At 41.2% G+C, this 13,977-nt stretch overlaps 2 protein-coding genes across 5 annotated transcripts in view; both read left to right on the top strand.

Moving 5' to 3' along the window:
• Positions 1 to 210: 210 nt before the first annotated feature.
• LOC124306771 (DALR anticodon-binding domain-containing protein 3) lies at positions 211 to 2,385 on the top strand. 3 transcript variants are annotated; one of them, XM_046767761.1, is made up of 5 exons: positions 211 to 638; positions 728 to 1,358; positions 1,597 to 1,730; positions 1,835 to 1,999; positions 2,244 to 2,385. In XM_046767761.1, the coding sequence occupies exons 1-5, from the start codon at positions 360 to 362 to the stop codon at positions 2,361 to 2,363; spliced, it is 1,329 nt and encodes a 442-aa protein (XP_046623717.1). In that variant the 5' UTR covers positions 211 to 359; the 3' UTR covers positions 2,364 to 2,385. The 3 variants fall into 3 exon arrangements, with proteins under 3 accessions (XP_046623717.1, XP_046623718.1, XP_046623716.1); XM_046767762.1 differs by having other exon boundaries at positions 212 to 638; positions 1,624 to 1,730; positions 1,832 to 1,999; XM_046767760.1 differs by having other exon boundaries at positions 214 to 638; positions 1,832 to 1,999.
• The window catches only part of LOC124306772 (max-interacting protein 1-like), a 123,192-nt gene continuing 111,516 nt past the window's right edge, over positions 2,302 to 13,977 (top strand). The window contains exons 1-3 of one of the 2 annotated variants that reach the window (XM_046767765.1): positions 2,302 to 2,431; positions 10,783 to 10,876; positions 11,334 to 11,363. In XM_046767765.1, coding sequence (XP_046623721.1) covers positions 10,809 to 10,876; positions 11,334 to 11,363 — 98 coding nt within the window. In that variant the 5' untranslated portion in view covers positions 2,302 to 2,431; positions 10,783 to 10,808. Of the gene's footprint in view, positions 2,432 to 3,762; positions 4,728 to 10,782; positions 10,877 to 11,333; positions 11,364 to 13,977 lie in introns of those variants that run through there. The other variant, XM_046767763.1, reaches the window with a different exon arrangement.

Raw genomic sequence — 13,977 nt, 5'->3', positions numbered from 1 at the left:
GTTGAGAATTTATGCAATATTTCGAAGCAAATATTTCATTTGTAATATATTATAATGTATTTAAAAAAAACGGCAGTTAAAATATTTTAAACGCATTTCAGACGAAATATTTCTGAACCATTTGGCGCTGCGTAATGTGATTAAGGATGTAAAAGATAGAGGGCGTTCCCGACACTGTTTCTTGTATGAGTCAATGAGGATGCGTCTTCTATCAGAGATGACTCAGTGTGTGTTGCGTGCGTGACTACGCGGTCCTGAATGAATCACGCATGCATGTAAAACGGCTGAATCTTATCAACGCGGCGGAGGGGGGGTTGTCTGTTATCACTTGTTGAAGAAGTCCAGAGTGTTTGAACGATATGGAAGGGTCTTCAGATTTCAGGATAAAGGAGTTGGTGAACAGTATTTGCCGTTTGTTGTTGGGTGTGGAAACTAAATTCAATGAAGATCCTTCGATCCTTAAAATAAACAACGAAAATCTGTCAGAGTACGGAGACGTGTGTTTCTTGACGAACCTCGTTACTTGGAAAAAAGTGTTTCGAAATAGTTTGAAATCGACGACGAGTTGCAGGAATATACTCGAGCACTACTTAATCAAAAATGAGATAAAATTTGAGGATTGCAATGCTGCCGAAAAGGTGAAAGAAACATAACCTCCAATGTTTTCTAACCTATCTCTCGTATCACACCGCATCGGAAGTAACGATATCTTTGATGATCATTCTAGGCCTTTCAGAATATAATAAAAGCTAGCAGAAATTGGTCTCTGAAAATTGAGAAGTGTCAGCTTGGAAATGAAAGAGTATCTGTATTTTTAAACAGAACCCAAACTTTTGCAGACGTACTACCTCGTATTGTGGTCAGAGACCATAGCTATGGACAATTGGAGTCAAAGAGTGGATCTTTCTTTTTTCATATCATCAAAGATCTAGACTCAGATTTGACAAACCTACGTTTGCGTCTGATTAAAGGTGTGGCTGAAAATATAGTCAAGGCCAACGGATACCAGGTATCTGAAAGTAGCGACAGTGACAAGTATTATGCGACCACCAAGTCAAAAAGAGATTTGACAAAATATCCCAAAATACTGTTATGCGGGGTTGCAAAGAATTCTGTTACTGGAACAAAGGAAACTGCGCTTACAGAAGCCGAATATTTGAATCGGTGGTTGGCGGAGCTAGCCGATACAACAGAGCACAAACTGCCTGATTTGGCTGAACCGAAACATGAGCAGAATTCTGTACTTTTGCAAATCGCGGAGGCAGTGATTGTGTTACAGTTTTTGGCTGTGAAACCTAGTCGTACTATTACAATTTCTTCCGATCTTGGCTTGGACGAGAGTACTATAAATGTGAAAGGTAAATATGGATAAAAATAAGTATTACAGTTGTTACCATTAAGAAAAATTCTGAGATTCGTGTTTCAGTTTTTTCCATACTCACAACGAGTCGTTTTCCAAAACGTTGCTTTATCCAACAATTTTGGGCTGGAACTCTCCTCTTATTTACATATCAACCGATTTCCCTTATATTTTTACTCTCTACATTCAACCTAACACCACTTTTACGTATGAAGTAAAATATTCAATACTTTCAGGCTCGTCCTTTATTTTTTACAATACAGCTAGGATATCGGCGATATTTCAGAAATTCGACGAACAACACTTAAAAGGAGACTATCCTAGTTTGCCAAGCATCGAAGAGGTGGATTTTTCGTTACTCACAGAAGCGGTAAAAATCTCTCCGAATAATTGAATAATTAAGACAAATCTCAAAGTTTTCTTTCAGATACTAATTCTTATCTATAATACTTTCTTTCAAATGTAATCCAGGAGGAGTGGGAACTGATGTACATCTTTTTACTTGGCTATCCGGAGATGGTAAAAACTTGTGCAAGGCTCACTGGAGATCTGGAGATTTGTCCACACTACATATGTTCGTTTTTGTCACGATTGGTCAGCAAATTCAGCGCTTATTATCGCCGAGTTCGCATATTGACTGTAAGCGCAATTTTATGTATTTGCTACACCTGTGCATACTACATTGGACACTTGCTCCTTTTAATTTGATTGGCATTTCTTTTCTAAAACAAAGTCGAGAGTTATAAGAATAGAAAAAGGGATGGTTAAAATTGAAAAGAGTGAAGAATCCCTGAATTTTTGCTGCAGCAGCAATAAAACTTTCAATGGCTAAAGACAATACTTCAGAGTGACTCAGGTAAACGATATTTTTTCGATGTTGCAGGAAGGACGAGATCATTTATTACCAACCATGATGGCGAGATTATATCTACTGAAGGCAATACAGATAGTAACACGCAATGCCTTGAGGCTTCTTAATCTAGATCCAGTTTCGAGAATGTAATGATAAATGGGAAGAAATTGACCGAATAATTGGATAGCAAAATTTCCAGCTAATTGGAAACAATTTGAGTGAGTTGAGAACCGTCTCTACTCTCCTTCTCTCTCCGTTCTCTTTGTATGTTCTTGTCTTGAAAACCTGAGCCTCACATATAGCTTATCTATCAACGTTATTTGATAATGTTGATAAAGGTGCACCTGAAAGACGGTGTGTTTGCTTGTGTCGGTACCTAATAAAGTCAAAGTACAGGCGTGCAATTTATTTTACAGTAATGATGACACATTTCTGTTGATTGCTTATACCAGAACACAGTTTGAATATCTAATACAATCAAATAATCTATTAGAGTTTTCAATCCAAGATTTGTCTCAATATCGATTACCTGTACCATAAAGTATGAGCTGTGTTAGAGAATTGTTAGGCTGTATCAAATATCCAGATACTATAATGTGTGTACCGATTTTCATCCGTCCTCCATCCCATATATTTCATGTTTCTCATTAGACTTGTGGAACAAAGGGGGAAAATATTTTCTGTTTTTTTTTTTTTCTAATAGTTTCACGTTCTCTCTACCCAACTTCCTGTCCCTTCGTCGTTTGTTATTTTAATTCGCTTTTAATTTATTCCCAACTCATTAGCAGCTACAACAGCAATAATGGTCAACAATTAAAACGGAAGTACCATATCTGTTGTTCAATAAATCGCTGCGATAGGGGTTTACAACATGCTTGTATAATAACAGGTAGCAGTTATTGGTGACGTTGCGTCGCGGTAAAAAATATACCAAACAAAGCAACAGAACGAGTCGTCGAATCCGAATCCTCGTTGCATATCGCGGGGTTCGAAATACCCACGAGAGCAAACATGCTCATACTTAGGGTATATTTGTTTGTTTTCTTTCGTCGGGGTCAAGTTGAGTGCTCGACAGGGTCCGTCGCGTCGATATGTACTAAAAAAATGAAACGAAAGGGATAGAAACGTAGAGGGAAATGGAAAGGTGGCAGAGAAGATACGCCCGCGTGGTGTATCGTTCGATCTCTTAATTATGATACTAACGTACATCGTTCGAGGTGCGGGAGAGAGATGGAGAGAGAAAAGAATGAAAAAGGAAAAAGGAAGAAAAGAACGATGTAGATTAGAAACGTATGTAAAGAAATAAATAGTGGCGCACGGAAGCGTCACAGGCACAGAGCCAGCTGTTTGTTTTGTTTTCGGGCATGAAATTCACGTGACACCGTCAGGTAGTGGCACTATAGTGGCGGACTGCACGGCCGCCTCTCTGTCCGCCGCTCCGATTGGCCGTATCCATGCACTCGCGCAATGCTCGGCCAATGAGAGTGCGCGTTAGTGCGGGACGGCTGGTCCGCGGTGCAAAGACGTTTGACATCGATAAATGCGTGAGAGTGCTCGCGAGGTGCGGAGCCAGGCCGTCGTGCGTTCCTTGTGTCCGTTCGTTCGTTCGTTCGATTGTTAGTCGATTGGTTGGCTGGTTGTTTCTTGGTTGTTTTGTTTTTTTTTGGTTAAATTTTTATTTAAACAATATATATAAATAATCTGTGCGAGATTAACGAGAACGTAGTACATAGTTTCAAGTGGGTTCACCGCTTCTTCGTTACATACTTCCTTACTCCTATCGCGCGAACGTCGTGTTTTTAATACCTGTTTTCAAATCTAACTCCGCTGTCTCGGCGTTACGTGTGAGACCGTGTTTTGTTTCGCTTTTCCGTTTTATTTTCGCCCCTCCACACATGCCCCGCTTTCATTTGCTCTTCCATTCCGTCGAAAGTGTGCATTAAACAAAAGTGACCGTCATAGAGCGTTGCGTGACGTTCGGGACAGAAGCGGGTCGAGAAACGGAATTCGAGTGCGGAAAAGAGAGAAATAGAGAGAAGGATTAAACTAGTGGAGGGGAGAAAGTGATGAGATTAATTAATAATTCGAAGTATAGAGGATAACGTAACATAAAGAATAACTGTAATAAACGTCAAGGAAGCACAATCTCGCGTACAGAATACCCGCTTGTCTACATATATCTACACACTCGCGTTCACTCGCGTACACACACACACACACGCGCGCGCGTAAAAGGAGTAAACTAACAACAAAACGCTCGTTCGACTTCCCGGAATAGTGAAAAAGTGAAAGATAAGGGAACGAATTGCGGCCACGAGTCAACTTGCTGTGTTAGACAAAAGAAGAATAATTCAGTCCTTGACGGACGGGATAAAATAGAAATAACGATAAAAGTGACGGGAAGAGAATTTACGGAAACCGCATCGACAGTGCCAGGGTAATCTCAAAATCACGGAAATATGAGCATTGCTGCCCTTCTCGAGGCCGCTGAATACATTGAACGTAGAGAAAGGGGTAAGTGCAGGACGCGGTTTGATTTTTTGGCTTCCCCCCCTGGATTCTCTGTAAGTACGTTACCAACCAGCCGCACAGCCGGCGGTGCTCGCGACGAAGCGATGACGACGCGTGGAGCAAGTGTCAGCCAAACGGCGATCCTCTTCTGTCACTTGGCGTGCGTATCAGTGCCCGCGCCTGCAGGCGTGTTGGTGCGAGTCCAGAGTTGCATCCGTCGGCGCGTGTGCCAACGTTGCGTGAGGACAATGACGATGACGACGACGACGACGACGACGACGATGGAGTGCCGCGTGTGGTTCGGCTACATGCGTATTATTATACCTCGTTGTCACAGCTCTGGTGCGTTTCGAACGTATGCGTGTGTGCCTGACGATGCGCGTGCATGAGGGCGGGGGGGCGGGTTGAGGTCCCTGAAAACGCACACCTCCTACTCGCCCACAGCGGCGCAAAACACGCCGAGTGAAAACCTGACGTGCGTGTGATACGCGGCAGGGCATACCGCGGGCATCTGGGATGTGCATGACACACGCATCGTGCGCGGCTGCATGTGACGTTCGTGTTGTTCAGGGTGAGAACGAGGAAGGAGGAACTGAAATGTTAGTTTTTCAGCCATCCGAAATTCCGGTCCTGGATATGTAAGACGGTTTTCGCGAGGATGTTCCTCGTAGGTGTCTGGTACTGTGGTTCGAAAAACAATTGACGCATTCAGAATTTCAAAATTTCACATATTATTATACGGTTATCTCGATTAATATTACATGACACGTCGGATGTATTATGTACAAAACAGTAGAGAGCAAGTTGTTCTTTTAGTTGTTGTTGTCGTCGATAGTATCATCATTATTTTTTATTGACGCATGTTTTTATTCGAACATCGTTTCTTGGGTAAACGTTGAAGCTTGTTTCATAAAAATATAACTCTGTACGTATCGCTACTGTTGGGATATAATTATGGGTGTATAAAAAATGAAGACAAGGCGTATCTGCAGTTTCAAGGGACTGTAGTCATTTTTATAATACGACTCCCTCGGCGATTTACGATAAATTATACAATTTCTAAATCAAGTCATTTAACGGACGATGAAAAAGAAACGTTCTCGACCTCGTTCCGGCCTGTTTATATACATGCATACACGCATATTCACACACCCGTATAAGAAATTACGACCCCGGTATTCGTTTAATCTCAATGACTCGACCCCGATCGTTCGATAAATTAATATTATGCGTATACATTTATATGCACGTAGTGTGTTCGAATGCACCGATTTCAGCTGCAGAACTTGCAGGACTCGCAACGCCAAGGCTTACATAAGAAAGTAATTTGAGATTCTACATGCCGTCTTCTCCTCGGGTGGCGAACGAGGCGAATATTCGCGTAAACAAACAAAAATAGCACGTAGGGGAAAAAGTAAGTGGTTAGATCTGTGGATTTTGGGGCGAATTGGTGTATACATATATATTAGATTGGTACGAAAAAATCGACAGTTTTTTGCTCTCTCAAAGTTACATGTTCAATAGTTGTAGGACGAGGAAATAAGTCGCCCGTTTTAATTTGAGCTATTAATATTAAATGCAGAGGTTCCTGAACGCCATTTTCCATTTTCCTATGGATGAACATTAGAAAATAACTTTAGTTATTTCGGAATTTTGCAGCTCATTAACGAAGCTGTATACATAAATGTCCGATACATATTTTTGTAAGGAATTGAATTTACAGAAAAAGATCTTCTACAATTCTTTGATAAGTCAACTCTCTCGAAAGTTCTTCAAGGTTAAAATTGGAATCCCGTAGGAATTCAGTTTTTTTAAGATTACCAGCAAAAATACTAGACTTGTCGCAGATTATTGTGGTCTTTTAATTCATTTCGTAAAGCATTTCAATCGTTATAAAATCATGTCATTCAATTAATTTTCGAGTTGAGCAATTATTTATGTATGTAATGAAATGTGACTGAACTTAGTACCGTTCGAAAATAATTATTGCGCAACTTTCGAATGACGTTCAAGGTAAAGTTGGCTCTGCGAAATATGGGTATATTTTATTTGTCATGGTTTACTTAATTTCTGACAATCCTAAAGGTACCTAGTAACGATTTTTCCCAAACACGCGTCCTTGTTACAGTAGTAACGTTGCTAGCTTCATCCTCGTACCGACGAATAATGTCGTGGATGTTGATTCGAAAAATTCACAGTAAAAATAATTGTAAAATTGGCGCATATTTTTCTTTCTCGTCGACAGCTGCAAATTAAAAAAAAATAGTTGATACGTTGTCGCACTTCTTTTTCACGTTCGCCGTGTAGCGGCGCCCCGGCGTCGAAACAACGACGTGCATGCCGTATGTACGCGTCGTCGCGATCTTGTACAGCATGATGCTACGTATACGTATAAGATGAGGTCCGTTGTTGCACTTCTTGCCATTTCGTTGGTACGTGATCACGCGCACGTAAGTACTCCTCGTCGAAGACTCGTGCCTCTCGCGAATTCGCCGGGTGTACGCGCATTATACATATAGGTACGCGCAAAAATATACGTTCATACGCACACACACACACACACACACTCACACGATGTGTAACGTAGGTGGTGGGTATACAACAGGCGTATTAAGCGTACACGTTGACATGACGCTCACACACACACTATTGCCCCGCATTGCACTTGTCACGTACGCCGCCGAGGCCAACGTCGCCTCTACGTATGTACGTACATGCATACATGCATGCATCGTACCTCTACGTACGTACGTATGGATGGTAGAGAGCGATGCGCGGCTCTGCGGCAGGCGTGCGTGCGTGTGTGCATGACTCGGTTACCGTCCTCGTTCCTCCGGTGTTTCACTCTCCCAGCAACCCTGCCTTTCACCCCCCTCGCGTGCATCCAACCTCTCCGTCCCTCCTCTTTTTCTCCCTCTCACCGAGCCAGGGAATTCAACCTTGGTGGACACATCTATATATTCACATTACTTTTTATCATTCCACTTGACGGAGAGTTTTGAGAAGCGGTGCACAGCATGCATGCATCTACTCTCGTAGGCATGCCTATGCTATATGCTTACTGCAACGAGAGAGGGGGGCAGGGGGAGGGAGGATGCCCGATTTGCTCTCCGTTTCGCCTCTACGAGTGCCTGTCGGCGTGCGATGTGTAGGCGAGCGTCTATATATTTATATGTGCGTTGCGTCTTATATACCTATATATACACACACAGGCACATGCATGAACGTATATATGTATATGTAGTTATAGGCAGTCGTAATCGCGATTGCACTGTATGCGGTGTTAAAGTACAGATGTGTCCATGGTACATATTGCAACGATAATATAACTACGCCGATAACGCGCCGCAGTGGTGCATATGATGATATCAATATGTATAACAATGATAATGATGTCGACGACGACGACGACGATGGTGATGATGATGATGATGATGATGATCATGAGAAAGTGATTGGTGCAACGATGTATATTTAGAACATTGTTTTGTTCGCACGTATCGAATATGCAGTATCGATAATCGATTTTTAAGAAGACGCGTCAGTGTTTTATCATCATGTTTTCTCACAGATATTATTACTACACCTATTTGCGTTTTATATGTGTAGTACATATAGAACGGAATATTTTCCAGCATGTCTGAATTAATGTTCTCAAACACATGTATGATATTTTATATATGTATACGTGTATATGCATTTAGCAAATTATGTACCGGCTATAATTCGAAAATAATTATAGGTAACGTAGTTTCTTCTTTTTGGCCGATCAGGCTGTAGCTTATCACGAGACTTCTTCGTATTTCATTAAATTCCTTTTTCTCGTCGGACTCGAATCTCAATTTTTTTTCCCTGCCCCTCCCCGTTCAGATACGGTTATATACAGCAATAAAGTCGTTACAGCAGTAACGCGACACGGTGGCGGTTATAATTTGTGGTGAAAAAAGTTAGAGAGCGTGAAACTTGAGGCATATGTATGGCGACTTTACACTACACACGGTATTCTTCGTCTACAGGTACAACAGAAATATGTAGGAAATAAATGCATTTTAGATACCAACGTATATCTGTAGTATATTGCGTCTGACCGGTTGCATGTAATCCAAAATGTGAATGATTAGGAAATGGCATGTATCTGTATATGTATACTAATTTTTCTTCAAGTGCGTACAGTAACATTATCTCGACAGGATGCGTGCATAGATGCATCGGGTATATATATATAAGTATAACTTTGGTTATGCCACGTGGATACACAACGTATCGTGCACCGTGTACGTTATACATCAATAGTGTTATTCTCTTCCTTTCCTCGTCCGCCTTGGTACATTTTCTTCTTCCGAATCACGATCATCGTTCTTCGTCCATTCGTCGGCCGGCCAACATCCTTTTTGTTTCCCATCCCCCCTCCCCCACCCACTCTCTCTCCTCTCTCTCTCTCTCTCTCTCTCTCTCTCTCTCTCTCTCGTCGCGTTTTCTTCATCCATCCTCCTCCACCTCCTCTTTTCGACCGGCGTGGCCTCCGAGAGCAACCTCCTCCGGTGTTTAGTTTGCCAGCTCACTCATTCGCTCACTCACTCGGTAATATAACGGGATTAACGTGAAAGCATCGGGTCACATGGCGTGGCAGCGTCCGCGTCTTACTTACTTGTCGTCACGGCTCGACGGCCGTGAGCTCGCTTGCTCGCGTGCCTGTTTCGTATAATCCTACCTTATACGCTACAACAGGTATTCGACGAACCTCGTGCTCGCCACCGTCGTGTCTTTTCACTTACCTTCTCCTATCTGTGTACGATTTGGCTTATTTTTTTGGAAATTTATTTTATTCGATTTATGAATATTTCGCTAATTGCGGCTCGACTAATGATTTCTGGTTATTTTTTTCTCTTTTTTGCTCTTCTCAGAGTTTTCTTATTTCTCTCTAGTACTTCTTCTGCTCTGTTACATGATACCTCTTTCGTAAAAATAACTAGACTACTATCTGTCAAGTTTCTCCGATTATGATAATTATTAACGGTTATAATGCGTTGAAATTTATACGACACGTTTTGTACAGTTCGAGGATTGCCGAGGTAAACGCGTTTTGTTATTTTATTAAATGAATAAAGCAGTACACGTGATGTTGTTTACGTATTCGGTAGTAGCTATGTTACCTAATCCCATCTTTACGTCAGTTGCAGGGCATACGTAGTAATTTTTTCACTCCGAACTATGGGCCGAAAAGTATTATGATATATTAGTATTAGTATAGTAGTGAAGTATTATATGTATTTGAAATCGAAATTTGAATACTCTGCCTGTAAGATGAAAATATATTAGTTTCAGCGAGATCTGCACGCTGCAGGTGAACAAGTTTAGTAAATTAGAATAGATTGCATCTTTATAGGTTGTCCAAATACCAAAATAATTTTTTTCATCGATATTAGATGTAAATTTTTGTCTTTCAATCGTATTGTACGGAGAATGGAGTATGTATGTACAATGTAGATTTTATGTGTGTATATAGAAATATGTCTGGAACGAGTTGACGCTTCGGTCATTGCTCCAAAGGATTATTTAATTTCGCTATCGAATTCGCGGCTCTTCGTCTCATGGGTTTTACGCTCAAACAGTCCTCCTCTCCTCTCCGCTCGCACCGCCGCCGTTGCACGTGACTCGGCTGAATAACGATTCGATTACACCGTCTTTCGCCAACAGCTTATACAATACACATATACATAATAAATACGTATCGCTGATACACCTCGCCCACCAGACGAACACTTATCGCGGGCTCTTGTGTATTAATATAATATGTGTGCGAAGATACATGGGGAGTACTGCCCTCTTAATTCAGAAAGCCCCAACTCGGAATTTTTAGGAAATTAATTTTTGTTGCTTCTCCGACTTGTCCTTAAAGAATACACAATTTTCGGACAGTTTTGTTATTTTGGAGTTTAGGGATTTTTAAATTATGAGGGGCCAGGGTACAGATTAGAGATTGAACCCCGCGCCACGTTATATCGGAATTTTGCGTTATATTTATTACATGAAGACGTACGTTTTTGTTGTTTTGCAGAGGCTGAACATGGCTACGCGTCGACAATGCCGATACCTGACGATATTCGGACCGTTGTCAAGAGGACCAAGACAAAAAAATCCCAGGGCAGCAGGTTCGTCGATTTATTTATATATTTGTTATATTCATGTAATACCTGTATAGTTTTATTTGAGGGAAAAAAGTTTTCACTCTGACGAAACTTCGAATAGTGCAATATGTACGTGAATTAAGATACACGTGGGGAAATTGATTCTGCGATATCTAATTTTTCTCCCCAAGAGTGTAACAAATTATTGTAATTTTTTGTGTTTTATAAAATTTACGTGACTCGCGATTGTTGTTTGAAGATTGAAATAAAACGCGAAAAAGATGAAAAAAAAATTATATGATAAAATAAAGAAGCTCTCCCGTAGTTTTCAACAATGTTCATATCCTAAATCAATTTATCCCTGGACGACCGTTACTCATCGCATTAACGAACCATCATCATGTTACTCACCATTCATTTTCTTTTCATTATGTCTGTGTGATTACGATTCTAATCCGTTTTTTTCCTTTTTCTTTTTCAGAACGACTCATAACGAGCTGGAGAAAAATAGGTGAGTTCTTTCGTAATACATCCATACGAAGCTACGTAATATTAAATTTATACGCTCGGTTTGTATATCCTTGCTATTATTGATATTTGTCAATACGCGTAATAATGAAAGACGTGAGAAGACTTCCTGCGTAAATGGTAATGACCGTGCCGTTTTGAACTAACTCGCAATATCATACAGCGATAAATTTAGGGATTAACGAATCGTACCATTTTTCTTTGTCCGTCTGTTATACATCTGCCGGTGTGATGTGAACCCATTTCCGGTAATGTCTTCATAATCACGGAACTACTGGGACAAATACATAGTCTGATTCTTTCGAAATAGAATTTCGTCATACAAGTGTTGAGAATTTCAACCTTTGAATCTTACAATAGTTCTGCCTGACAAACGATATGTATTATAGATGAGAACAAAGTTGCCAGATTTATGTCAGAGTGTAATGACGATTTTTTCTTTTCTATTTCTATTGCAAAAATCACTTCTCAACCTATCCGTTAAAGCAGGGTTTCCCAACCTTTTTTGTGTCAAGCCCCCCCGTAATATAAATAACGTTTTCATGCCCCCCCCCCCCCCCCCCCCCCCCCCCATAATATTTTTCGTGGCAATAAAACAAACTCACTTTATTTTAATATGATTTATTTATCAATTACAACTTTTATGTATTTTCAAATGAATATTAATATTATTACTAGTGAGATACTTGAGCTTGCACGTTCTGTACTAGCTTGTCGATTCTAGGTACAGTTTTTGCCAAAGTTATTTATAGACGGAATCAATCACTGTGATATTATGACGTTATAATATACGCGTTAAAATCCGTTAAATTAATTTTCTTTCGAAATTGCAAACGCGTGTTGCGCCCCCCTTGCTATTTCTCTACGCCCCACCAGGGGGGCGCGCCACACCGGTTGGGAAGTCCTGCGTTAAAGCCTTAGAAGGGTACAAGAGCGAGGAAAGCAAGAAAGAAAGAAAAAAGTAACAAGAAAAATTAAATGGGGTAGATCTGATCAGAATTTGAAACGTGCGTTGGTAAAAATTGGCGTGATTTTTACGACGAAAAACGTACACGATGGAACAACGAAGTAGGTTGGCAGTTACGGGAGTGCCGTTTTGTTGTTACTATAGGTAACTAACTGGTAGGCAGGTTTGCTTTGCCATTTGCTTCTTGGCATTCGGCATTCGGCATTCAGCATTCAACATTCAGCACTCGGTATTCGGTATAATTGGCGCTGATTAACCTCGCAGAATTTCTGAGACACAAAATTTGTCCGGATGTGTGCTCGCTCGTTGCAACCTTTCATCCTCCTTATTTGACGCAATTCATACTTACATACATATGACGCACCTTTGACGTAGGTTGCTACACTGCAAATGTCGAGATACGATATTAATTTACTCTGGGATTTTTGCGCACACGAAGGGGAGAGGCGGGCAAATGGGCCCCCTGTACGATCAAATCAGATTTCAAAAAGTGTCGATCACGCTTGAAATATATTCTTAAAATGAACTTGTCAAAATTGGTCCAACGTTATTCCTCGCTCAAGGGACCCATTTTGCTCGCCTCTCACTTACACGTGTACAGCATTCCCCTCGAAATTGAATAACGATGTATAGGTAGTGTGTAGGTACATGCAACATACGCGATACCGTTGCATATATGTATGCTGACGCGTGCGATAATGATTAGGTGTACATACGGCAGCGGCAAACAGGGCGGGGGGGATTGCGTAAGAACTCGACTCTAATGCAAGAGTCCGTCGGCGATGATCGTTTCTTTCGGCGGGATTCGCTCTCTCTCGGGGATCCTCGGGTAGTTAGACTATTTTTGTATTTCGAACATGACCGACGCCTGCCGAGCATAATATCACACATGCTGAGGAACTTTCATCTCCGCCGCTTCCTTTGTCGTTGTTGACCGAGGCACCGATTCAGATTTGAAAATCGGACGATTTCGTCGTTCCCTGGATGAAATTTTTAGAGGTGTAAATTCATCGCGAGTAGCTAAAAAATTTCTACGACCGACAGCTTTCAAGTTTAATGGATATTGTAACGTCTTCCAATCGGAATGGCGTCACGCGATCACGTGACGATGCGAAGGCTGGGCCGCGCGTCAGTATCCTGGTTCAATTGCTTTCAAGTTTTTCTACACGAAAGCTCTGACTCTGGATTGTCACGAGGAATGTGTATACCCTCCGAAATATCACATACCGTTTACCTTGAATCCTTTTGTCAATCTTATGTGATATACTCGGTGCAGTAGCTCCGGTTTAAATAAAACATCTCCTCTTTTTTGCCAATGATTTGAAACAATTTACCCGTAAACGCAACGACTTTGGTAAATATTTACATCATCTGGCTTATTATACGACCCGCCTTACTTACGGCGAGCGGAAATTCAAGGTAAGATTATATTAGTTACACACCTTGGGTGCAGGATTCGCTCGGATAATTTCACTTCATCCCCTCTTCAACGTCACGACGCCGCTCCAGGCCCCTTTAGGATTACTCACAATCAGAATTTTATTAGGGCCGGAAGGTGGGGGAGATGCGGTTGCCGGAAATTTTATACTTTGTCAAAGATATTCCCTCTCTCATTTGTTTTCGTAATTGA

The sequence above is a fragment of the Neodiprion virginianus genome, chromosome 6 (genome assembly GCF_021901495.1).
Source record: "Neodiprion virginianus isolate iyNeoVirg1 chromosome 6, iyNeoVirg1.1, whole genome shotgun sequence".
NCBI classification, from domain to species: Eukaryota; Metazoa; Arthropoda; class Insecta; order Hymenoptera; family Diprionidae; genus Neodiprion; species Neodiprion virginianus.
Note: the sequence above shows the minus strand (reverse complement) of the source record. Positions and strands in the feature narration are given on the sequence as shown.